At 41.7% G+C, this 25,507-nt stretch overlaps 5 protein-coding genes across 9 annotated transcripts in view; 3 read left to right on the plus strand and 2 right to left on the minus strand.

Annotated features, from left to right (window-relative positions):
• The first annotated feature begins 16 nt into the window (after positions 1–16).
• On the plus strand, positions 17–3,446 carry LOC108143060 (LMBR1 domain-containing protein 2 homolog). Its single transcript, XM_017267273.2, has 3 exons — positions 17–187; positions 1,153–2,484; positions 2,660–3,446. The coding sequence occupies exons 1-3, from the start codon at positions 17–19 to the stop codon at positions 3,266–3,268; spliced, it is 2,112 nt and encodes a 703-aa protein (XP_017122762.1). The 3' UTR covers positions 3,269–3,446.
• Positions 3,447–4,284: 838 nt separating this feature from the next.
• On the minus strand, positions 4,285–6,443 carry LOC108143053 (tubulin beta-2 chain). Its single transcript, XM_017267265.1, has 2 exons — positions 5,851–6,443; positions 4,285–5,610 (listed from the first exon to the last, which is right to left on the minus strand). The coding sequence occupies exons 1-2, from the start codon at positions 6,241–6,243 to the stop codon at positions 4,663–4,665; spliced, it is 1,341 nt and encodes a 446-aa protein (XP_017122754.1). The 5' UTR covers positions 6,244–6,443; the 3' UTR covers positions 4,285–4,662.
• A 105-nt stretch (positions 6,444–6,548) lies between these two features.
• On the minus strand, positions 6,549–9,183 carry LOC108143054 (two pore potassium channel protein sup-9). Its single transcript, XM_017267266.2, has 5 exons — positions 8,715–9,183; positions 8,503–8,658; positions 8,346–8,407; positions 7,891–8,291; positions 6,549–7,481 (listed from the first exon to the last, which is right to left on the minus strand). Exons 1-5 carry the CDS (start codon positions 8,839–8,841, stop codon positions 7,208–7,210), a joined length of 1,020 nt encoding a protein of 339 aa, XP_017122755.1. The 5' UTR covers positions 8,842–9,183; the 3' UTR covers positions 6,549–7,207.
• Positions 9,184–9,803: 620 nt separating this feature from the next.
• Positions 9,804–15,540, plus strand: LOC108143032 (alpha-mannosidase 2). The gene is made up of 5 exons (XM_017267230.2): positions 9,804–10,018; positions 10,086–10,615; positions 11,352–12,824; positions 13,465–14,527; positions 14,896–15,540. The coding sequence occupies exons 1-5, from the start codon at positions 9,905–9,907 to the stop codon at positions 15,043–15,045; spliced, it is 3,330 nt and encodes a 1,109-aa protein (XP_017122719.1). The 5' UTR covers positions 9,804–9,904; the 3' UTR covers positions 15,046–15,540.
• Positions 15,541–16,321: 781 nt separating this feature from the next.
• LOC108142948 (RNA-binding protein Nova-1) overlaps positions 16,322–25,507 on the plus strand; it is a 32,349-nt gene continuing 23,163 nt past the window's right edge. For 3 of the 5 annotated variants that reach the window (XM_017267075.2, XM_017267082.2, XM_017267077.2), the window contains exons 1-2: positions 16,322–16,416; positions 18,205–18,463. The gene's annotated coding sequence lies outside the window, so the exon portion shown is untranslated. Of the gene's footprint in view, positions 16,417–17,862; positions 18,464–25,507 lie in introns of those variants that run through there. The other 2 variants (XM_017267079.2, XM_017267076.2) reach the window with 2 other exon arrangements.

A 25,507-nucleotide genomic window follows, 5' to 3' on the forward strand; every position in this document is an offset into this window, starting at 1 on the left:
ATCAGGGCTAGGAAGGATGGCCTACCTACTCACCTTCGGCATCGTGGCCGCCCTATTCCTGGCCAGCATCTCACTGTACCGCTATGGCAACATACCACGTCAGCACATCCTGGTCACCTTGTCCGTGCTGACCGCCTGGTGCTTCTCCTTCCTGATTGTCTTCACCATTCCGCTGGACGTCACATCGGTGAGTGGGCATATGGAGCCCTAGAAACCTTAGATTAAATCATTAAATGAGCAAATTTCGATTCAAAAACTCTAATATAATGAATATTTAAGATATGTACAGACCTACTGCAATATGGATAGGATAGTTAGAGCTCTTGAAACCGAAGGGTTGAACCCAAAATAAGTGTCAGGAAAAGACATAGATCAATTCATTTAGTAAGCGAATTACGATTTAAAGGGAACTGATATTAGATATCGTTCAAACTTTCTCCCCATATGCTGTAATCTTATATACAGTGATTTGGTTAGGTTAGAATAGATGATTATATAGATAGAAATATATATTGTCCTCAAACTTTATTAAGTAAAAAAAACTTACTTAAAACTTACGTATACTGTAATTTTAAATATAATTTTTTGATAACGATAGGAATAGTCATCCTGTTTGATTGACAATTTAAACTATCGCCCTAAGCCTTTATTTAATTAAAATCGGAAAATCTTTGAAGTAGATCGTTGCTATAGTAATATTACAACTATGACGTCCGATCCCGTTTATGGTTTTTAAAAGGGAAAATCACTAAGGTGATATATTTTGATATTGACACATATTTCCATAACAAAAATATTTATTAAAGTCTGTTTTATAATTATTCAAGCACCAATACAATTAGTAAATTTCTTCTAAACAAATTCTTTTGTGCCAAAGTGAGAACAGAAATTAATTAATATTTTATCTTAAGCTTTCCTGACACCTTAAACTTTGTCAATAAAGTTTGCCACTGATTTGTGCTTGGAACATCTTATCTTTGAATGAATCATGCCTAGAGATAAGTCATAAAATTAGAGTTTTCATCGTTTTATTTAACTATCGTTCTGGTATTTGGTATTTGGGAATAGTTTTTCTTATTTGGTTATCAGTTTTACAATCTCATATTTTAAGTAAAAACGGAATATAGAACTCAGCTTGTATTTCTTTCACAGACACTTTACCGCCAATGTGTGGAGGAGCACCGACCAACTCCGGCCCCAACTTTGAACGCCACTACGGCCGCCAACGTGACCCCTTCGCCGCCCCCTCAATGCCAGGAGCCGTGGGGCATGGTGCCCGCCTCCGTGTTCCCCAACCTGTGGCGCATCATCTACTGGAGCTCGCAGTTCCTCACCTGGTTGATCATGCCGCTGATGCAGTCGTACCTCAAGGCGGGCGACTTCACCGTCAAGGGCAAGCTGAAGTCGGCCCTGATCGAGAATGCCATTTACTATGGCTCTTACCTGTTCATCTGCGGCGTACTCCTGATCTACATAGCCGTGAAAGGCGAGTCGCTGGACTGGCAGAAGCTGAAGGCCATCGCCTCATCGGCTTCAAACACCTGGGGCCTGTTTCTGCTCATCCTGCTACTGGGCTACGCTCTGGTGGAGGTTCCCCGCTCGCTGTGGAACAATGCCAAACCGGGATTCGCGCTGCAATACGCCTACTTCAAGGCGGCCAAACTGAGCACTGAGAAGGCGGAGGCCGAGGAGCATGTGGACGACATTCTGGAGTCGCTGCAAGGCCTCAGTCGCGTCATACCGAACAACCACGAGCTGCGCCCTTGCCTGGAGACCATCATGCGGAAGGTGCCCATCGAGCTGCAGGAGCGGGCTAGCCGAAACTTTGCCCGCACCGGAGGCAGCGGAATGGGGGCAACCAGCTCCACAATCTTGCCATCGGAAAAGGCGCTGGTTCGCATTCACAAGCAAGTAATCAAATCCCTGCAGACGCTGCAACGCACCGAGGCGCTGTGGAGCGTGCAGGTGCAGACGGTGCTGCACCTGGAGGATGTGGCCAGGAACATTCACTCCTCGGAGCGGCGCTTCAAATCGGAATTCCCGCGGCAGCGAACGCAGCTGGAGAGGATGTGCTACAGTGCCTCGGTGCAGTGGTACTGGGAGTGCCTGCTACGGGCGCCCTTCCTCAAGACCATGTGCATCCTCACGGCCACCATGTCGGCCATGGTGGTGTGGAGTGAGCTCACCTTCTTCAGCCGCCACCCCGTGCTCTCCATATTCGCCAATGTGATCTACGTGGCCAAGGAGAGCTACGACTTCTTCACCATCGAGGTCTTTTCCATGGTGGTTCTCTGCTACTTTTTCTACTGTACTTATTCGACGATCCTGAGGATTCGTTTCCTCAATCTTTACTATCTGGCACCGCACCACCAGACCAACGAGCACAGCCTGATCTTCAGTGGCATGCTGCTCTGTCGGCTGACGCCGCCCATGTGCCTCAACTTCCTGGGCCTGATCCACATGGACACACACATTATTCCCAATGTGAGTATGAAACTTGCAGAGGGTGGGATAATTTCAGTGAACATTTTGCAAAGCAGTGAAGGAGACATTTCAGACTCTATAAAGTTTATATACCTATTCTTCGACTAGCCAAAGTTAGCTTTCTTTCATTTTAAAAAACTACCAAAACTCATTGCCTAATTTTCTATATCTACAGCGCATCATGGAGACGGTCTACACCCAGATCATGGGCCACATGGACGTCATTGGCATCATCTCGAACGGCTTTAACATTTACTTCCCCATGTGCATGCTGGCCTTCTGCCTGGCCACCTGGTTTAGCCTGGGCAGCAGGGCCTTGAATGCCCTTGGTTTCCAGCAGTTCCTGCAGAACGAGACGATAGCCACTGAGCTGGTGCAGGAGGGCAAGGACTTGATAGCCCGCGAGAAACGGCGACGCCAGCGAGCGGAGGAGGCGATGGCCAGGCGGCGGGACTTCAACCGACCCGACCAGGCACTCGGCAGCGATTACTTGAGCAAGTACCGAAGTGGAGGAGGCGGAGGAGGAGGAGCAGGTGGTGCCCTGGCCAGCAGTCGAACGCCAGCGGATGGGCTGCTTCGCGATGGCGATGGGAGCTTTGACTATGCGGCGGTGGCCTCCTCCTCGGCCCTAGGCGTTCCACGTTCCCTTTCCGAGGAGATCAACGACCGGTTCGGGGTGAGCACCCAGGTCCAGGTGGGCTTCCGGGATCCCGACTACGAGGCGGAGCAGACCGATGGCCGCATTGTGGGCCCCCCACCCCGAGGACTCTTCGACGATGTCTAGGCTAAAAAAGATATCTCTTTATTTCAATTCGTAACCGAGTATCTCAGCGTCTGCAATGTTCCGTAGTATATGTATATTTCGTTTCGTGCTTAAGTGTTTTCCGCTGCCACTGCTGCTGCTGCTGTTCCTTTACACACCTATGTAAACACCTTTCGATTGAATAAACCACTAGAAAGGATTCTGCTTCTGACTGCGTCTGGCGTAGCGTTTCCTTTTCTGGCCGATTTCCTGGCTAACATCGATGCCACTATCCTCGGCAGTCAACGGGGATTCCGCATCCGTCGAGGTGTCCGGCTTTGATGAGCACTTGCTCTCCTCTGGATCGACTTTGTCTTCGATTTTCGGTCGCTTCTGCAGCAGCGATATGGGATGCGGATTTATGCGTTTGCGACCGCGCAGATAGCCACAGCGGGAAGTCAACGGAGTCTTGGGCGAATGCATCTTGTTGCCTATACTTGATTCGAAGTGACTAGCACAATTAAATTCTTGGATGACAGTGCATAAGGTAACCTTACCTTGAAAAGGATTGCCATCCAAGAAAAATTATTTATTTGACATTCAACACTACAATTTTCCTTCCAAAGCTAGTTAACCCTGAAATTTTTAAATTTACAATTAGAATTTACTAGCCGTATTTAAGTTCAAAAAATAGTAAAGCCAATTAATTAATACTTGATTTTCATACATTGCGGATTTTAGGTACATGCATTTACATTCTTTCTTTAACATGACTAGTTTTGAAATAGATTTAAAACTTTGTTATGTTTAAACAATAATATTAATTACATATTAAACTTTCTTTTAAATGGAATATTGTAATATTTTATTTTAATACGCAATGTGGTATTTTAAGTTTACTTATTTTATTTTGTATTTGGGGGCCTAAATTGAACAGGATACACCAAAATGGCATTATTCCTTGCCTTTTTTTAGGTAAACCTCGTGGAGATAGTGAATATTTTTGAGGTTAAAAATACGATACCCGTCATTTTAAAATAAATTCCTGAAATCCATTATTTGCATTATCAAAATTTTTTTTAATATTTTTAAATCAATATATATATTGTTTGATAACCTAGAATTCACAGCAAGTGCAACCAAAGAAGAGGGAAAGTCTCGGTGTGTGGGTGTGTGGGTGTGTGAAGTGTGATTATCCCACAAAAATCCAGAAGGGAAATATGAACAATCGATTGGAATAAGCTTTCTCAACATGTGTGTTATCCGAAGGAACAGTGTGGAATTGTGCTCGATTTTAGGTTCCATCAGTGGTCATCCGCTAGCTCCTTTTGGGACGGTAGTTTTTGTTTTGGTTGTGTTGATTGGTGTACGCTGGCGAGTGGTGACTGTGTAGTGCAAGAGGCTTCTTGTTCGTCGCAGCAGCCTAATTCGTTCTCTTATTCATCGCCTCCGCCCTCTTCGTCCTCATCGAATTCGCCCTCCTCGTCGGCGGTGGCCTCCTGGTACTGTTGGTACTCCGACACCAGATCATTCATGTTGCTCTCCGCCTCGGTGAACTCCATCTCGTCCATTCCCTCGCCGGTGTACCAATGGAGGAAAGCCTTCCTGCGGAACATGGCAGTGAATTGCTCCGAAACGCGCTTGAAGAGCTCCTGAATGGCCGTTGAGTTCCCGATGAAAGTAGCCGACATCTTGAGACCCCGCGGTGGAATATCGCACACCGCCGTCTTGCAGTTGTTCGGGATCCATTCGACAAAGAAGCTGCTGTTCTTGTTCTGGATATTCAGCATCTGCTCGTCCACCTCCTTCATGGACATCCGGCCACGGAAAATGGCAGCCACGGTCAAGTAGCGACCATGTCGCGGATCACAGGCGGCCATCATGTTCTTGGCATCGAACATCTGTTGGGTCAACTCCGGAACGGTCAAGGCTCGGTATTGCTGCGATCCGCGGGAGGTGAGTGGAGCGAATCCAGGCATGAAGAAGTGCAGCCGGGGAAAGGGCACCATGTTCACCGCCAGCTTGCGAAGATCAGCGTTCAGCTGGCCGGGGAATCGAAGGCATGTGGTCACTCCAGACATGGTGGCCGAGACCAAATGATTGAGGTCACCATAGGTGGGTGTCGTCAGCTTCAGAGTCCGGAAACAGATGTCATACAACGCCTCATTATCGATGCAGTACGTCTCATCGGTGTTCTCCACCAACTGGTGGACACTCAAGGTGGCATTGTAGGGTTCCACCACCGTATCGGATACCTTGGGCGAGGGCACCACCGAGAAGGTGTTCATGATGCGGTCGGGGTACTCCTCACGGATCTTGGAGATCAGCAGGGTGCCCATGCCGGACCCGGTGCCGCCACCCAGCGAGTGGGTCAGCTGGAAGCCCTGGAAAAAATAAATATACATAGGTTGTAATTGCTAAAAATACAAGATTACATCGTTTTTTGCCAGCTTTAATAATACCGCAGCATAGTGTACAACCACCTCATTTCTTTAAAAATGTAGATCTTTTTAGGGATAATTTACATTTACACTCTATTGTAAACGAAGAAGCGGCCTGTTGGGAAATCGCATGTTACCGCTGCACCGTGTACAACCACTTCATACAATTAACCCATAACTTACCTGCAGGCAATCGCAGCCCTCCGACTCCTTTCGCACCACATCCAGGACCGAGTCCACTAGCTCGGCACCCTCAGTGTAGTGACCTTTGGCCCAGTTGTTGCCGGCACCAGACTGACCAAACACAAAGTTGTCCGGTCGGAAGATCTGGCCAAAGGCACCGGATCGAACCGAGTCCATGGTGCCGGGCTCGAGGTCCACGAGAATGGCCCGAGGAACATATTTGGCACCGGTGGCCTCATTGTAGTAGACATTAATGCGCTCCAGCTGCAGATCACTATCGCCGTAATATGTTCCAGTGGCGTCTATGCAATGCTCGTCGGAGATGACCTCCCAGAATTTGCCACCGATCTGGTTACCGCATTGCCCGGCCTGGATGTGCACGATTTCACGCATTTCGAGCCGCTGTCAAGGATCAAATGATTTCCAAATTTTGGAAACTTTTTTACCAACAAAAATATGATGATAAAAAAAACCGAGTTCGAGTAGCAGTCTGAGGGGGGCAAAAACCGACAAACAACTGAATATTTAACGTATAATTTTTTCAGGTTTATATTTTATACACGTGTACTTGCTAGCAGATACTGAGGTGGACTGACTCTGGATAGGAGTACGTCTCGGAAGGTTGTCAGCCGGACTACTTTGATCCCAGATTTATAGCCCATTTGCTCTTTCCAAAAATTCAAGTCATTCAGCTTAAGGATTTTGAGCAAAAACTTTAATAGTACTTAGTTAAACCAATATACAGCTAAAATTCGTGATGGGGCCTTCGAACCAATAGAGGTCACCTCGAAGGTCACCAGCCAGGTGATACGATTGATATTGACATGGGCATTTTGGAGGTTCCTCCTTTGTATATGTGTATATTGGGATGAGTCGACTATGGTGCTTGCAAAAAGGTCAAAAATTATGTGGCGAAAAAAGTTGAATACAAACATTTTAAATACAATAAAATAACAATAACTCAATTTGCTTGCCAAATATTGAAGACATTTTTTTTTTGGTCGAGAATTAGAATTTACGTGAATTTGCGGAATTTCTTAAATTTAAAATATCCGAAAATCTATAAATGTTCATGTTCATCTAAATATAAAATGTTGCTTGCAAAAAAAAAAGTTTCTATAATTCCAGTGAATATGTTAAACTTGTTATAGAATTCTTTAAGCTTTAACAATTCTTCGCAAGAATAATCGACCCATCCTTGTGTAAATATCTACGTAGGGAAGGTTCGTCTAACAACCAATGTTTTTTGTGATTGGCGGCGGTTGAGGCTCTACAGGATTGTAACTATAATTTGGCGATCCTTTGGCCCTGGAGAACCCTCCTAAATGGAGGAGTCCCACAGCTGGCTATACGGATATCAGACGGAGGCTCTTTTCAGGCACAAAGTGCTCTCAATGATATCCGTAGGCGCAAAATCCGGATCCACGAACTGCTCGTGGTTGAGACACCTAGTGCCACCCATGCAAGTGCAGGAGCACAACGAAGCGGTCTCATCATTCTCAGTGGTGTAGTTGTTTTCCAACAGCTTGCCATGCATATTGTAGGTGGATTCATCATCGAAGGTGACTGGCTGGGCATTTCCGGCCAGGTTCTGGGCATCCTGTTCATCCCGCTTCGCATCCTCCGCCTGCCTGTTGTACAAAAAAAGGAAGCGTTGTCATTATAAGGCTTGTTTTACACTTTACAAGATAATGGTTATTCTTTAATTTTTCTAACAGTGATGAAGAGAGATGATTATTTATAAAAAAATATCAGAAAATTTAATTTTGTATAATAAATTAAACTAATTTTTTGAACTGCTGCAAATTTTTGACGACAATTTTGGATAGACCTGTTAAACAACTCTAAAAATAATTTTTTGTATAATAATAAACAATATTTAAAATATGGGTTTTTGTTCAGTTGTGGTATAACAGAATTCGTTTTATAAGCCTATTCAAAAATATCGTTAAAATATCGTACACATGTCAAATCATTACTTGCAGTCTCGATACGAAACCCATTAAACTGAACATTTTCAACCATAACATAACAACTCACATGGTCATGAAACGCAGCACCAACAGATTAATACTGGCAGCTACCACTGCCAATCCGAACAGGATGAAGACCAAGCTTAATGCCACATAGCCTGGTTTATTGGTAAGTGCCTGATCGTTCTGCAAGGCCACATAGTCGCCAAAACCAATTGTGGTCAAGGTGACAAAGCAGTAGTAGAAGCTGTCGAAGTAGCTCCAGCCCTCATATCGGGAGAACACTGCTGCTCCCGTGGTAATAATAATGGAGGAGAGCATTCCAGTGGCCAGCATAAGATTCATTTCGGTGGCATCCGTACACCGAGCTCCACTGGCCCTTTTCGCCCGCCTTATGATAACTGAGGCGAACTTGTTCAATCGTTCACCGATCGACTGGAACATCACCAGGCCCAGAGGAATACCTACCTGAAGGAGGAAATATTTATAAGATTAAAATTAAGGATAATGCGATTAACTTACCATTGCATAGCCCATACAAAATGCTTTTCCCGGAATGGTAACAGGTGTGGAGTGGCCATATCCTGAAATTAATAAGAGCATTACAGGATATAACATGATCCGAGGATATAAATAAATTCAATGATAATGATGATAATAAAACAAAAAGTTAAATTACCTATCATGGCCAGAACGACAGTGCTAAAATAAAAGGCACCAGCGAATTTCCACTGGGGTCCTGCCTTGTGTGGTTTGTTTTCAATAATGACAATTTCCATCACTCGGAAATCCTCGTCTGTTACATTGTACTTCTTTACAAAGTTGTTTTTAACGGCTGGAATAGAACAACAGATGAGACAGGTACGGGATAATAATCGATTCGTAAAATACCCTGTAAAAACTCCCATCGTTTGGCCTCCGTTGGGGACTCCAGTGAATCGAAGACCGCGGCGCCAATTAAAAGGTACGTAAATGTGCACACCACAAGGGAAAGGGTTCGAACATTCTGGCGTTTCATTATGCCGAGACTCAACTGTAGTTAATTCTTCAGTACTCAAATATTATCTAGCTGGTTAGGAATCAGAACACCTTTTAGGCGCCTTTTTCTGTGTTTAAAGATGCTGCGTCTGACAAAATCAATAATGGTCAGGAAAACAAACACACAGCATCCAAAATAAATTGTGAGTGTCCGCTTAAAGCGGCGCAACAGCAAGTGCTTTAATCCAGTTCACTAACTAATTTAATGTAGAAACCATTTTAAAAGCTTTAGATCAACTGCCATCGGCTTAAATTCGTTTTAATCTTCTTTTAGATGATAATATTACCGTTATTGCAGTACTGCAGAAGCAACAGAGGTTAACGGCGTTGCCACCAGGTTGTATTATTGAGCTTTTTTGAAGGTATAGAAATGTTATTGAAAAGATAGCTAATATATTTATAGTAAAATTCAAGTTTGCCATGACTATTTTAAAACTGGGGAAAAATGCAGTAGATAACAACCAAAAATTGTGCATTTAATGTTATAAGAAATCCAAAAAAATATCCTTATGAATCGTCTTTAAACCAAAATTAAAACGAACAGAGCACAGTTTACAAGAGAAATTAAAATTTGTTTTTATTAAAAATATATTTTTAAGATTCAGTTGAGGTTCGTAGAAATTGTTTAAATTTAGAGGCGATGTTGTATTATGAATCATAGTTTATGAGTGTTATAAAGTTAAAATCATAAATAAAAATTTGGCCAAACATTGGATTTTTCTATACTAAGTTTAACCACAGAACCTGTAGAATATGTAACTTAAGTTTGTTTGGGAATTTTACTCAGGAGCACCCACATATCCTGTAAAAGTTCAAATGGCTCGTGAAATTTGTATTATTAACAGAATGTAAGGAATACTTAACAGTATCTTTTAAACAGTAGAAAATATCAGCCATGCTGGCAGCGCCTCAAATACTGTATACAAATCGTCAAACGGCCACACTATTTTTTTTATTTATGCGAAAAAACCACGCAAGTCAAGCGATTTGATTGCTGCAGTAGGCTTGTAACGTCGACGTTTCCATGAATAATTAGCCGGAAAATGTTGCGCATACGTCGACGCTTTGCCTTGGTGATTTGCTCGGGCTTCCTGCTGGTTTTCCTCAGCCTCTATGTGATTCTCAACTTTGCGGCGCCGGCAGGCAACCAGAAAAAGGTAAATAAAATGGGTAAATCAATGCCATGTGAATAATAACACTCCTTACCGGGTGTTCTTTTCTAAGCCCAACTATGTGGCCATTGAGGATAAGCTGATTCGGTTGGAAAATGGACTGCAGGAGCATGGCGAGGAGATGCGGAACATGCGGGCTCGATTGGACAAGAAAACGGTGGAGCAGCCCCTTAAGACACCACTCAAAGTGCCCCGCTCCCCAGGATCAGGAGCAAAGGAGTGCCAGGATGTGGTCCAGGATGTGCCCAGTGTGGATATACAGATGCTGGAGCTATACGATCGCATGTCCTTCAAGGACATCGATGGCGGGGTGTGGAAACAGGGCTGGAACATCAAGTACGATCCTCTAAAATACAATGCCCACCACAAACTCAAGGTATTCGTGGTGCCCCACTCGCACAACGATCCCGGCTGGATCCAGACCTTCGAGGACTACTACCAGCACGACACCAAGCACATCCTGTCCAATGCCCTGCGGCACCTGCACGAGAACCCAGAGATGAAGTTCATCTGGGCGGAGACCTCGTACTTTGCCCGATTCTACCAAGATCTGGGGGAAAACAAGAAACTGCAGATGAAATCGTAAGCATTCGGCTGTAACATAATCATAATAATTTCATAGTGCACAAATTTGTATGACTAAATCCAAATTGTCTAGATCCGCCCCTAGAGTATACAGCATAGTTGTTTATTGATGAAAAGATTATTGATGTACTCTTAAATGAAATGCCTGTTAATATGCCATGTTACTGCCCCTTTGTTTTTCGGAACAACATTTTATAACCATTTGTTTGCTTGATTAACGTTTGATAAAATGTATATTATCCTTAAAACAATTAACATTTCGCTTCGGCTTTGTTTAAGCCTTAAACAGCTGATTTTACAACAACAACATATGTTTTACAATGTATCTGCATACTTAAAAATCGTTTAGCTAAATACAATGTGATGATAGCACATGTGCTGTTTGTTAAGTTATTTAAACAGTGTTATCTCATTACAAATTAGCTTAGTACTTATTTGCACATTCTAACTTATAACACAGTGCAGTAAAAAAGTTCAGACGTAAATAATTTTGCCTATTTTGTATAAAATTTAAAGTAAATTTATTCCGGCTGAAAAACTATGAACTATGGAACTCAGAAATAAATAATATTTCTCAGGATCCCTTGGGCTACTTAAGGATTTGGTTATAACCTTCTATAAAGATTAATTCCAAAACATTTTTGTATAATTGATATTTAGTAGTATAATTTGATATTTATCTCCCATATTGTTATGACCAATAAGTTATAAAGTTAAACCATAACCTTTTCAGCATTGTAAAGAGTGGACAGCTGGAATTTGTGACTGGAGGATGGGTGATGACGGATGAGGCGAATGCTCACTGGCGTAGTGTGTTGCTGCAGCTGACTGTAGGCCAAACGTGGCTAAAGCAGCACCTGAATGTCACACCCACCGCCTCGTGGGCCATCGATCCCTTCGGGTACAGTCCCACAATTCCGTACATTCTGCAAAAGAGTGGATTTAAGGATCTACTAATCCAGCGCACTCACTACTCGGTGAAGAAGGAGCTGGCCCAACAGCGCAACCTGGAGTTCCACTGGCGCCAGATCTGGGACACCAAGGGAGAGACCTCGCTTTTCACCCACATGATGCCCTTCTACTCGTACGACATACCCCACACCTGTGGCCCGGATCCCAAGGTTTGCTGCCAGTTCGACTTCAAGCGAATGGGCGCCTTCGGATTGAGTTGCCCGTGGAAGACGCCACCGCGAGCCATTGTGGAGGGGAATGTGGCAGCGAAATCGGAACTGCTGGTGGATCAGTGGAAGAAGAAGGCTGAGCTGTATCGATCGAACGTCCTGCTGATTCCCTTGGGCGATGACTTCCGCTTCAAGCAGAACACCGAGTGGGATGTGCAGCGGGTGAACTACGAGAAGCTGTTCGAGCACATCAACAGCCAGGCGCACTTCAATGTGCAGGCTCAGTTTGGCACGCTGCAGGAGTACTTCGATGCAGTGCATCAGGCGGAGCGTGCCGGACAGGTTGAGTTTCCCACGCTGAGCGGTGACTTCTTCACCTACGCCGATCGTTCGGATAACTACTGGAGTGGCTATTTCACATCACGGCCGTATCACAAGCGCATGGATCGTGTCCTGATGCACTATGTCCGCTCGGCGGAGATGCTCTCCGCCTGGCACTCCTGGGACGGAATGGCGGGCATCGAGGAGCGCCTGGAGCTGGCTCGCCGGGAGCTGTCCCTCTTTCAGCATCACGATGGCATCACTGGCACAGCCAAAACGCATGTGATGTTGGACTACGAGCAACGCATGCAGGAAGCTCTAAAGGCCTGCCAAATGGTGATGCAGCAGTCCGTATACCGCCTGCTAACCAAGCCCTCCATCTACAGTCCAGACTTTAGCTTTTCCTACTTTACGCTGGACGATTCGCGCTGGCCGGGATCAGGCGTGGAGGACAGTCGCACCACCATTATCTTGGGCGCGGATGTACTGCCCACCAAGCATGTGGTGATGCACAATACCCTGCCCCATTGGCGGGAGCAGCTGGTGGACTTCTATGTGTCCAGTCCCTTCGTCAGTGTCAGCGATCTGGCCCACAACCCAGTGGAGGCTCAGGTCTCGCCCGTGTGGAGCTGGCACCACGACACCCTCACCAAGACCATCCACCCACAAGGCTCCACCACCAAGTATCGCATCATCTTCAAGGCTCGCGTGCCGCCCATGGGACTGGCCACCTACGTTCTGACCATCTCCGAGTCCAAACCAGAGTGAGTCGACATTAATTTTAGGGATTAACATATCTAGTTCCGTTTACCTTATACGTATACTTGACTTGTGACAATATTAAACTAAACACTCTTAATTATATATCAACAATAATGGTCCCTTAACGAATATATAATTTTGTCGTATGTTATTTGAACGTTTCTTTTTGAATGTTTCGTTTTTTAACAAATTCATATATTAATATAACATGCAGCTGTCACTGTAAAATACATTTCATGTACCATCAAATTGCTTTTTGGTGTATTGACATAAATCAGGGACTAGCAACAATGATTGTAAATGTGTTTTTTAAATCGAAAAATCAATTAGCTTAAATCGACATACAATAAAAGAAATTCGGCAAATCTATATATTTCCAAACAGATTTTGAAATTTAAAGATTTTATAACATTCTTTAATAAGCAAAAAAAAAGTCCTGTGGCCAAAAAAAAATGTTACTTTGAAATAATGAGGTTTTATTTATAAAAACTGATTTTGAAACAACTTACGTTGACTACAATCGCTGACATAAATGAAACAATTATTTTTTATGTTTTTTAAATGGTTTTCTTATAAAAGCGAAAATCTGGTGATTATGGTTTTTATTTCTTTTCAAAACTAACATTTCAATCACATTTACAGACACACCTCGTACGCCTCGAACCTTTTGCTGCGAACCAATCCGGTCTCCGTGCCTTTGGGTCAATATCCGGAGGATGTGAAGTTTGGCGAGCCCAGGGAGATCTCGTTGCGCGTGGGCAATGGTCCAACCCTGGCATTTTCGGAGCAGGGTCTGCTCAAATCCATTCAGCTCGCACAGGACAGTCCGCCTGTGCCGGTGCACTTGAAGTTCCTTAAGTATGGCACTAGGACGCATGGAGATCGATCCGGAGCCTATCTGTTCCTGCCCAATGGACCTGCTTCGCCTATGCAGCTCAACCATCCCGTGGTCCTGGTGACCAAGGGCAAACTGGAGTCATCGGTGAGCGTGGGTCTGCCGAGTGTGGTGCATCAGACCATATTGCGGGGCGGAGCCCCTGAGATTCGCAATTTGGTGGACATCGGCGTGCTGGATAACACGGAGATCGTGATGCGTTTGGAGACGCATATCGACAGTGGCGACATATTCTACACGGATCTCAATGGACTGCAGATCATTAAGAGGCGCCGTTTGGAGAAGCTACCCTTGCAAGCCAACTACTATCCAGTTCCCTCTGGCATGTTTATTGAGGATGCCAATATGAGACTTTCATTGCTCACGGGTCAACCTCTGGGTGGATCTTCCCTGTCCTCCGGGGAGCTGGAGATCATGCAGGATCGACGCCTGGCCAGTGATGATGAACGTGGCCTGGGACAAGGTGTTTTGGACAACAAGCCGGTGCTGCTCATCTATCGCCTGTTGCTGGAGAAGATCAACAGTTGTGCTCGACCCTCGGAGGTGGATCCGGCTGGTTACTTGACAAGGGCCGCCCACAAGGCCTCACAATCGCTGCTAGATCCGCTGGACAAGTTTATATTCGCTGAAAATGAGTGGATTGGAGCACAGGGTCAGTTTGGCGGCGAACATGTCTCAGCTCGTGAGGATCTGGATGTGTCCGTGATGCGACGCTTGACCAAGAGCTCGGCCAAGACGCAGCGTGTGGGCTATGTCGTGCATCGCACCAATATAATGCAATGCGGCCAAGCAGAGGAGCAGGCAAAGAAGGTGAGTTTATAAGAAACACCTCTATGGACTTACACTTGAACTGAACTTAAGTTATATAACAACAAAAAAGGAAGGAAACTTCAAGAAAAAATAGCCACAAATAATGCCCTTAGAAGCTTCTAGTGATGATTTCGGAATCTCAATTTGTTACTTGCTCATAAATATAAAAATAGCTTTCTTTATTATTAAATTCGTAGAAATTATCTTATTCTGTATTAACATAAACTCTGAAGGGTAACGTAATGCATTATATTTATTTGAAATACACGAATTCCTAAGCATTTAATGAAACAAGAGCAAAATGTTAAAAAAAAACATTCAAATAAGTTTTTCCCAATATTGATTCCTCTTTTGTTTCAATTCCCCAGTTAAATGTTTGCCATATACTTCCGAATGCGACACGATGTGAGCAAACTACCCTGACATTCCTGCAGAACCTGGAGCAGTTTGAGTCCATGGTGGCGCCGGAGGTGTGCCCCATGGAAACCGTCGCTTATGTGAGCAGCCACACAAGCTGATCGCCACGTGTCCTCCAAAAGGATCTTAGACACACGGAAAACAACCTATGAATCTCGGAAGCTAACTTCACTGCAATACAGGCAATCTTCGTTTAATGTTCAAGCAAAAGCACTGACTGCACCGCAAGACAATGCGTACTCCGTACTACGCAACATTTATTTATTTAAGCTTCCACACTGGAGTGTTTGGAAATTCGATCCTATGACGCAGCGGTGTGTTTTTGCACCCCCTTTGTAAACTACACATTTTACTTTGTTTCGCCTAGGTTTTTACGTTTTTTTGTGATAATCCCTCCAATCCCACAGCAAGCAATACATGTCTGTCTTCAATATCCCGCCCGGGATATTTCCAAAAAATCATGAATCGTAACTAGTAACTATAAACGTTTTACTGTAATGTAGGCTTAGTGATAATGACGCAACTGCAAAGTCAATGATATTAATCTCGACGTTTGTTTTGTAACGAATTGAATAAATTGAGTCTCATTTTAGAAACTGCTATTCTATACTTTAAAAAATCAAAATAAAATTGATTTTTTGGTTACGGGGACGCGCACGTACACTTTTTGATAGGGAGCCTAACATATTATGGTGATTCAATTTTAGTTTAATCAGGATGAGATTATTAACGTAAGGTTAAAAGTATTCAAACTGCAAATCAAGTTTTTCAAGCATTTTATTACAAACATATGCAGTTTTGAAATATTTGCTTTTTTATTCAAATTTAAAATAATCAAATTGGATCACTTATAAAATATTTTATTTTCCAATTGTCCTTAGAGTGTCTCCTGTTGAGCCTTAACTGATCAGTGTAACAGCGAGAAAAAAAACTATATTGAATGGGTCTTTTTGTTAATTTTGATTATGAAATCTATGTTGTTTTGCAAGCAAATGAATCAAATTAATTAAAGTACTAATCATGAGTTATAGTTTTAGTGGTTGAAAAAACAAAGTGCAATCTTATCAGCTCCAGTGCGGTACTGTTATTGCCAGAATGACCTACAGAGAAGCGCAGAAAGAGAGGAGAGAAACAAGATGGAACAGGGGAGAGGCGGTTGGAAAATGCACAATGGAAATGGAAATCCAGAATCCAAATTGAGTGTAAAGTGGTTGTTTGGGGAGCGGGAGAGCCAGAGAGCGCGAGAGAGACTCGCTGCGCAGTTTTGTCTCTCAAAATCGAAATTGTATCTTTGAGATACTCTCGCGCTCTCCCGCTCTCTCATTAACGACCATCGGAATTTTCTGTACAGAAACAGAAATCTCAGCCAGTTCGCTGTTTTCAAGTTTTGAATCCGCATTTCAGTTCAGTTGGATTCAGTCACGTCACAGAGTCAGAGCGTCAGATTCAGATTCAGATCATCGTGGTCGCCAGTGAGTTTGTTTATATGTTTGTTGCTGCCTGTGTGTTTGTTTGTCAAGTTCTGCAACGCAATGCAACAAAAACAAGGCATCTAAACAAAAGTGGTTCAAAACAATTAACGAATAAAAACCAACCAACAGAAATAAACACAGTGCTTTAAAATCGCAGAATAACTGCTGCTATTGTTGTTGTCGTTGTCTAAAGAGTACTGCTGGAATTTAATTAAATTAAATTAAATCATGTACAAATGAGTGTGTGTATGTGTGTGTGTGCCTAAGCTGCGTTCTTGAGTTGTTCTTGTTTCAAGTTCTTTTTTTCGTGGCGTTTATCTGTGTGCGCGTATTCGTGTGCTGGTATGCGTGTGCTTTTTGTGAACTACGTTTTGTTTCAATGCCAAAAAGTATCTATGCCCTGGCATGTGCTCTCTCTATCTATCTCCCTCTCACTCTTTCGCTCATGCTGGTTACATAAATACTGGTAGATGAAGAAGAAGAGGAGGAGGAGGCAGCAAATACTGAAATATAAATTCAATTAACACCTGAAAATAAAAAGCCAACTGGAACAGGTCTGATTGGAAAGAGAAAAACATGTGCTGGGCTTTCTTAATTATCTCCTTTTCCTTTTTAAATGTTACCGAAAAGTTCTTTGAAAGCAGGAATGTGAAAAGGCGAAAGAGAACCAGAACGGGAACACCAAAAAAACGAAATTAACGACGTCACATAAAACTGTGTCAAAGCAGCAGCTAACGCACACTACTTTGTCCCAATTTTTATCTGTGTGAAGCTTTAACTCTCTTTCCCTTTCCCTCTCTCTCTCTCTCTCTCTCTCTCTCTTGCGCTGATAAAACGCAACGCACACAGCGCGTATACATAATTTATATATTTATTTAAATGTTTTTCGTTTGCCTGCCTTCAACAACGAGTTTTTCTCGTTATTCTAAGGCTGTTCCCCTTACTTCTCTCTCTTTCGCTACACTTTGCTCTTTTTAAACATATGGCATTGCTCAATTATTATGTCATAAACATTTTGAATGGCGAATTTTCGATAGAAGTTCAATTCGTTCAAGGCAATATGGGTTTGCAGGCTTTTTTTTTGCTTCTGGCACAGGAAATGCAAAAGTTGTCGTTGTGTGCAGGAACGTGCAGCAATTTTCCAACGCTTGCATGAAAAACCTAGTGCCCTAATAAGCCAAACGGGAGAGAAAAGCCCAGCGCGAGAGAGAGAGCTAAGTTTTCCCGCATTCGAATTTAAAAATCAATGTAGAAAATGCGCGCAAAGCGGACAAAGAAAACACGCACGAACACACACACAGATACTCTGTCTAATAAGAAATGTGATCGGACGGGCACGTGTACGTGGCACACAGATACAAAAGAGAGCCACGGAGAGCGACATAACCAGAGTGGAATAATATAATCGGAAAAAAGAGAGCGCTTCGCTTCCACTTCCATTCGCTCGCTCAGCTGCTAAAGCAAACTTGGCGTTAGAATAAAAAAAGCACGCTAAGACGAAGACGCGCACGAAAACTGAACGGAAAAACGGAAAAAGGCAAAGGCGGACGAAGCAGCGCCAAAGGAGAGGCGTAAGCAAGCGCTAAAAATTAAAAAAAAGTATATATTAAAAAAACTTAGCGCTAGGCTTCGAAATTCGCGGAAATAATAATCAAATTAAGAGTGTGCCTGTGTGTGTGTCTGTTTAAAGCCGAAGCAACAACAACAACAAAGCAGTAGCACAACAACAATTAAAACATCCAAAAAGTATAAATACCTATATTAAATAAAACCCCTAATCAAATGCAGGATCCTCTACCACAACAACAACAAAAACAACTGTCGCGTCTCCTAATGAAACAATAATTGAATAATTGAATTAACCAATAACGAAAAATAAGAAAAACAAGAAAAGCAAAGCAAAGCAAAACGAATAACGAGTAAAAAGTAAGCCTGTCGAGGAGATATATATATCTGCACATCAGCGTTTAAAGTACCATAAATAGTTGTTCTTATCTATACCCACACTCAATTAATTGCAGCCGAATGCACGACTCCTTGCAGAAAGGTGAATATATTTCAAACTAGTCATAAGATCTCGGCTTAAGCATAGTTTAGCATAAGGCAGGGACTATCCAGGGGTACTTCTCTACTTTTTGAAAGATTTATAGTCAGAATTCCCCAGTTCTACATAACAGAAAATATTATTTTTTTATTTATCTTTCGCATATATATTTTTAACTACAGCCTACAGAAAAAAATCTTAATTTAAAACTGCAAAAGGCAACATGTTAAGTATTTCTGATTATTTAAAAATTGTATTTGTTCATAAAAGCTTCATCAGCTGATTAACACTATATTTTTAAAATGTTTGTTTCTTTTTAACTGGGCTTACTAAATTTTTAGATATTTTGTATATATTTTTTTTTGACAATCCTATATAGCACAGGTTTCATTCCTTATTTATTTTCTGTAAAACTTAAAAAAAAAAAATTAAAAATTATAACAAATATAGAAAAATTCCACCAATAGAAGTCATGATTATAAGATTCAAACTAATTTTCGTATAAATTTGATGTGCTGACTGGTACTTAATTATGTTATATAAAATTCGACCGCTGGAAGTTTGGGCTATAGAAGTTCGACTGTAATAAACGTATTCCCATTTTGCGCAACCGAATGAAATTGCTTTGGAGCATATTTACGAGTGTGGGGAATGCCTATGAATATGTACTACTGATTGTCCGATCTCTCTCTCTCTCTCTCTTTCCTCCCATATCTCTTGCTCGCTCGCTCTCTCCATCTGGCATGCTAATCAAAGTCGTAGCTCATCTCCACCTTCCCGCCCCCCACATTCCGCCCCTTTTGCGTTTATCTGCTCATCAATTTGCTCGTTTCATAGCCTAAACCCGACACTTGATTCTAGTTTTTTTCTTCCCCAGCTGCTGTTAAATGCAAATAGGCATTAAATTGTCCGCTTGTCTGTCGTTTCGTTTCATTTGCATTCACACACCGCCGACCTCTCGTACTCGCACTCCCACTTCCACGCCCCCTACACCACCGCCCCCGTTGCGCAATTTGGTGGGGCAGCTTGTATGTGGGTTAAACTGCTGCCACGGCTGCTGTTGCTGCACCACTGGCAAAGCTACAGAAAACAGAAACAGAAAAAGGAGGTGGAGGTGGAGAAGGAGGTGCTGTGCACAGAGAGAAAAATTAGGATCATTTAATAAAGCAAATCTATAAAGTTTAGGCAACAAATTTAATTAAATGTTGAAATTTTGTTTAGCTTACAAAAAATGATTTAATTTTAATTTAACACGTTTACACGTGAAATAGGCAAAAAATATGGTCACTCTAACAAGTAGAAAGCCAGACTACAATTTTTTTTTTAAATTCGACGAAAATTTGTTTTAGTTTTACCCTTCTTAATTTAATTATATAAGGACGATAATGAGCCAATTTTTCTCTGTGCACCAGTTGCAAGGGGACAAAATAACTGGGAAAAATTAACCCAAAACGAAACGAGAAAAGGTTTATGTAAACAAGTACACACACTGGCCTACACACACATCCGCACAACGCCGTGTTCATGCAAAAGGCACGAAACTGCTGTTAACCTATTTGCCGTAATGGTTACGGCGGTGATTTCGACCCGGAGACTCTCTCGGCTCGGCTAATAAGCCGAGAGTCCGAGCCCCATTTCCATTTTCGAGTCGAGTCGATTAAGGGGGCCCCCGAACTAAACTGAACTGAAGTGCAAAACTGCCAACTTGGCGGTAAACTAAAGTGCTTGATGTTCCAGGAAAATTTCAAAGCCTTCGAAATTGCTTCGCAAAAATTGGTTGAGTGAATCATTTGAGGATCAGAGACCGCGACGTAGTAATTTCAAAAGGGGTTGGAAATACGTGGTCATTACAAGTTTTCCATATGGAAGCTGACAATCGAACCACTGCGTGTGGAGTTTCCATTATTTCGGGGTGTTCTATTATCATTTTTCTCCAGGCATTGACAAAAGGGGCTTCCCATTGTATACTGCGCATTCCATGGAAACCACATTCTTGTACAGTGTGGGACATTGGAATAGAACCAGTTATTCAGCTTTTTTTAAAAGCTCTTTAGCTAGAGATTTCATCAAAAGGAGCTTATAAATTGGCATTATAAAATGTATTTTTAGAATATTATGCACTTTAACAAAGAATAACGATAATAACGACTAGTAATTTTAATGACCAAAAAAATTCCCCTCTCTGCAAAAAAAACGTATATTTGTTTTTGTTTCTAAATTAATTTTGTATGTCTTCTCTGAACAATACTGTTGATTAATGGAAGCTTAAAGACTTTTTGTGGGTAAATAAGCCGCTTTTCTATCTTTAAAAAGTGTGTTCCCCTTTTTTTTAATGATCATATAATCTTACGATAACCAGAACCTCCTTTGGTTTCCAATAATTTCATTTATTAATCAGCTAATGGGGTCAGACCTGTTGTTTAGTTTTTGATGATCTCTAATACACCAACTCCTCGACCTTGTCGTGCCATTCCCATACATATTCAACGAATTTTTAATTGGGAGACTATCGACTGGGCCGTAATTGCAGTCACAGTTAATTGGCTGCATCAATTGAAAGCTATTGAGGTATAGCCGCAGTAAAACAACAAAACCAGCGAGGAGCAATTACAATCGCACACATCCATCGACTTTGACGCCGTTCAAGTTCACAGAACGTCATCGTGTGAAAACAAAAAAAGCAGCCATAACAAATTACTTGCATTTGTAATTATGGAAAAAATACAAGTATTTTTACTTGTTTGCGTTTGCGTTTGCGAGCGTCTTCGCTGAGCTTTCAATTGAATTACTGTTAATGAAATGAATGTCTCTGCCAGAGTGACGTAACAATTTCTCAACCAGAAAAATGTGCAAAGCGAACGAAAACAGAGGCAAGCCATCATCAGCAATAAGTGAAAACCAAGGAGGGCAAACAATAACAATAAGCTATAATCTTCAAGAATTTTCTGCCAAGCAAAATACTTAATAGCCATAATAAGAATCGGTGAAAGAGAGGCTAAATGGTCGAGAAAACAGACGGAAAATGCCCAATGTATGTAGGTCTGGCTATTCGTTCTGCAGGTGTGGGTAGCACAAAACGATGTGCATTTCTCAAGCGAAACCGTGTTGTCGTCGCCAGGGATGCGTTCTATCTAGGTAGTCCGTTGCAAGTTGTTTTTCATTTGCCTGGGTACATACAACCTAGCTGCAAGAAATTCCAACAGAAATCTGTACAGATTTTGCATTAATAATCTAGATACAAATAGTTATTGAATATTGTAAAAGTAATTAAAATGCCAGAATACAAAGTTTTTTAATTAAATAATTAATCGGGGTCACCAAACTTAAAGTTTGAAAAATAGATAAAGGATGATCATACGATGTTGATCATTAACTGTTTAGGAAATTAAACCGCAATCCTTCGAAATCGGTTATGAATAGGCCAAGTATTAAACTTCTCTTCAGATTAAAAAAAACGAAATTATCTTTTGAGTTAAACAAATACTAATATCACAAATCAATCAAGTATTAACTTCTTCTTCAGGATCTAAAGAATTCGCCTATCTTTAAAATTCACTAAATCTATTTATTGGCATAGGCTTAGATAATAAACGAGATACCTTTCCCATCACTGGTTTTGACTCATGTTGCTGCCGTGCTGTTGCTGTTGTAGCTGCATCATACGTATAGGTTTTAAGGGTGGAAGGGCCGAAAAGCCAAGCGAATGAATTACATTGTCGCCAGCCAGCATCGATTCTGGCTAAATTGGGACGCTGTTTGTCGCTCTCTCTCTCTACCGCTCTGTTGCCATCCCTCTCTCTGGGCCATTCTGGCTGCCAAAAGAGCTCTTCTGCCTTTTCTTTTGCCTTCTGCTGCAAACTGAAAACCGTTGTTGAACAACCCAAGTGCAGCAGCAGTACAAAAACTGTCGCCTGGCTCGTCGACAACTGGGGCAACTTTTAATTAAAATGCCAAAAATAAAGCACAACGACAAATATTTGTTTCATTGTCAGCCAGGGTTGTCAAGTAATTTGATTTAATATATCTTTTTTTGACTTGTGCCATATTGAAAATGAAAAGTAATCACAGATGTGAGGAACAAATTGTGGCCACAACTTGACTCGAGGCCAAGAAACAAGATCTTCTATATACAGATATGTGTTTTCCTTAAATTAGAATCGTTATTTGAAAGCACTTTGTAAAAAGGGAAAAGATGAAATGTACAACTTGTTAATCGAATAAAATGTACTCACAAATTTAAATAAATAAATGGACGCAAACAAATTTATTTATTTATTTAAATAAAAGAAATAGTTATAAAAACTTAAACCTTTCATACAAGCCTTGGTTCTTAAATAAAACACCATTTCAATATTAAATATATATTTACTGCTGTTCAAAGTTTAATCGAATTTAATATAACTTTTATAATTAAAGTAATTGAATGTTATACTCTTTTTAAACCATCCTAAAATTGAGGCATTAGTTGTAAACGTTCTTTCTTGCATAAAAAACATTTTCATTTTAAAAATGTACTGCTGTGAAAATATTACTTTATTTAAATAAAGAGTAATCGACTCTTTCCAAACCATCCCAAAATTGAGGCATTAATTATTTGAAGATTTTCCGATTTTCCAATTTCTGGCAAAGTGGTTTATTGGATGGGGAAACCATTGACACGTTTATAGCAGCTATCCAGGCTACCGTAACACCAGGTCATAACACTCGAGCATGCCTGAGTGCCTAAGGGGAGGAATTCTGTGTAGAAGGGGCGGAGAGAGAGTACGCCCATCGACCTGCTCACTTGTTTACTTCGACTTGCCATAAGTTCTTTGTGTTTGAGTTAGTCTTTGGCGTTTGGCTGTTCTTGCTGCTCAGCTGCTCGGCTGTCGTGTTGCCATTTGACTGCCTTCGCCTTTATTTATGGATAATTCATAGACGCACCTTGGCTGTGGCACCTGCAAACACGAATTCGATTTGATTGGAATCGTTGCTGCTGCCAGCCAGTCAGCCCCCTTTTTCTGCCAGCCCCCAAACGCAAACCGTATTGACGAGCGAGCGACCTAGCGACATAGATTCGCAGTTTGGCTTCGCTGCCCCCAAGTAATTTACATATAGACTCACACCGATGTACAGATACAGATACAGATACAAAGATACAAGCTGCATGTCTGCCATACGCTTCATTGTTGCTGTAGTCTCTTGGCCTAATTGTGAGCTTTTGATTTTGTTTTCATGGGAAGCCCCGTGTCTCTCTGCGGATTTCGCTTGGCTCAGCATTGGCTGCATATATTTTCCCTACCTTGGACGTGTGGATGTGTGTGCTCCTCTTTTTTCTCTCTCTACAACATACATTCTCATAGGGCCATGTTTATATTTGGCCATATAACGCTGCTTAACCTTAACCCATTTATGCCACGAAAATATCACGGAAAGCAAGAAAGACTGAAAAATAAAAGAAGCTCGCATTTTTGGAGTGAATTTTGGCACATGGCTCTCGTTTTCTAGGTGTACAGATAAAAATGTATATTTATATGCAGTTCACAGCGATAAAATCATATTTATAGAGAGACGGTGGCTGCTGCATTTTATGGTAACACCCTGCGTATACGCAACGTGGCCGCGACTCCATTATGCAACGCACATAATCAGCGCTAATGTGAAATTCTAATTTCGTTTGCTTTACTCATTAATAATTATAATTACGGTGCCACCAGCCGCCGCAGGAAAAACCAACAACAAACATCTAAAAAACATAAAAACAAATATAAACCAGCTGTGTAATACCACCTCCTCCAGCTTTAACTCCTGCCTGATTTTCAGTTGACTCAACACAAATAGGCGCTCTCGTCTGATATTTATAACAAACACACGCAGCACACATCATGAACTCTTATATTTCAAATACGGGCTAAACAAAAGACACAACTCTGAGCCGAGTCAACGAAATCTAAAGCCAAAATCCAAAGCAGCTTACTCCACTCGAATGAAAGCAGGGAAAAATTATTTGGTCGAAAGTTCTATACCCTAAGCTTCACTGAAGAATATCAATTAAAATCTGGCGTTTATTAAAATATTTAAAACATTTAAATCATATTATTTTTATAAAGCAAATTGATTAAATGTTCGGATATGTATAGTATTTTATTACATTTTTGATTTAATCATTTATAATATATAAGTCCGTAGAAGATGTATTATATTGAAAATTAATTCAGTTCATATGAATGTTAGGGTCATTAATATTGATTTTAGATAAAGCTCAAAACACTTATAACTAAATAAAAATGATTAGACTGGGGCATGAACAGAATTGTTCCAGCGTTGTTTACCATCATTGCATACTAATATTTATCAATGCAGATTGAAAGATATTGAGTTGCATCTTAATTAATTTAATTAAATAAATATTGACTATTTAAAGCTGATTTGATGGCTTATATTTATGTGAGATAAATATTGTATATTTAAAAGTGACTGTTTAAGGATAATTTTCATGGCTTATTTTTTTCTGTGCATAATGAGCGGCAAGCTCGGTGACATCCTGAAGCTACCCCTAAAAAATGTGGCTCATAAAAACCCGGCAAATATGGCCTGACTTGATGGTTGCTCTGGGACATGGGGCATGGGGTATGAGATGTGGGATGTGGAAATGAGGATGGGGTTCTGGCTAGCAATGAGCATAAATTATGCGGACAAAGGCAAGACGCTGGAGGAAGGATTCATGGGCATCCTGGCGGGGGTTCCAGGCGCCATGGCAAACACTCTTTCCACTTTTCTGGCACTCCGAGTACTTAGCCTGCTCAGATAGACAACTGAGGTTCTGCCATGTTAGTTGGCTAACAATGGGGAAACCCTTTTTGTTGGAGGCCGGTTATTCCCCTCACTCGCCCTGGCTTTTTTGGACCTTTGTTCGATCCGCATCCTGGGGGTCAGTGGGCGGCTTTTTGGTATCGCGTGCCTTGATATTGATTTTCGCTTTCATTTTTCATGTGGCATGCGAGCAGCAGCAACACAACCAATAATTGTATGCCTGCCCTGCTGCTTACATATGCGGCCAAAGTTTTC

This window comes from Drosophila elegans, unplaced genomic scaffold (assembly GCF_018152505.1).
Source record: "Drosophila elegans isolate 14027-0461.03 unplaced genomic scaffold, ASM1815250v1 contig_468, whole genome shotgun sequence".
NCBI lineage: Eukaryota > Metazoa > Arthropoda > Insecta > Diptera > Drosophilidae > Drosophila > Drosophila elegans.

Coding starts and splice junctions, on each gene's coding strand:
- LOC108143060 (XM_017267273.2), top strand. CDS start 17: ATGGCCTACCTACTCACCTTCGGCATCGTGGCCGCCCTATTCCTGGCC. Junction 188..1,152: donor TTCCGCTGGACGTCACATCG/GTGAGTGGGCAT, acceptor TTTCTTTCACAG/ACACTTTACCGCCAATGTGT. Junction 2,485..2,659: donor ACACACACATTATTCCCAAT/GTGAGTATGAAA, acceptor CTATATCTACAG/CGCATCATGGAGACGGTCTA.
- LOC108143053 (XM_017267265.1), bottom strand. CDS start 6,243: ATGCGTGAAATCGTGCACATCCAGGCCGGGCAATGCGGTAACCAGATC. Junction 5,611..5,850: donor AGGGCTGCGATTGCCTGCAG/GTAAGTTATGGG, acceptor TATTTTTTCCAG/GGCTTCCAGCTGACCCACTC.
- LOC108143054 (XM_017267266.2), bottom strand. CDS start 8,841: ATGAAACGCCAGAATGTTCGAACCCTTTCCCTTGTGGTGTGCACATTT. Junction 8,408..8,502: donor TGTCGTTCTGGCCATGATAG/GTAATTTAACTT, acceptor TATTAATTTCAG/GATATGGCCACTCCACACCT. Junction 7,482..7,890: donor GTGCTGCGTTTCATGACCAT/GTGAGTTGTTAT, acceptor TTTGTACAACAG/GCAGGCGGAGGATGCGAAGC.
- LOC108143032 (XM_017267230.2), top strand. CDS start 9,905: ATGTTGCGCATACGTCGACGCTTTGCCTTGGTGATTTGCTCGGGCTTC. Junction 10,616..11,351: donor AAGAAACTGCAGATGAAATC/GTAAGCATTCGG, acceptor TAACCTTTTCAG/CATTGTAAAGAGTGGACAGC. Junction 14,528..14,895: donor CAGAGGAGCAGGCAAAGAAG/GTGAGTTTATAA, acceptor TCAATTCCCCAG/TTAAATGTTTGCCATATACT.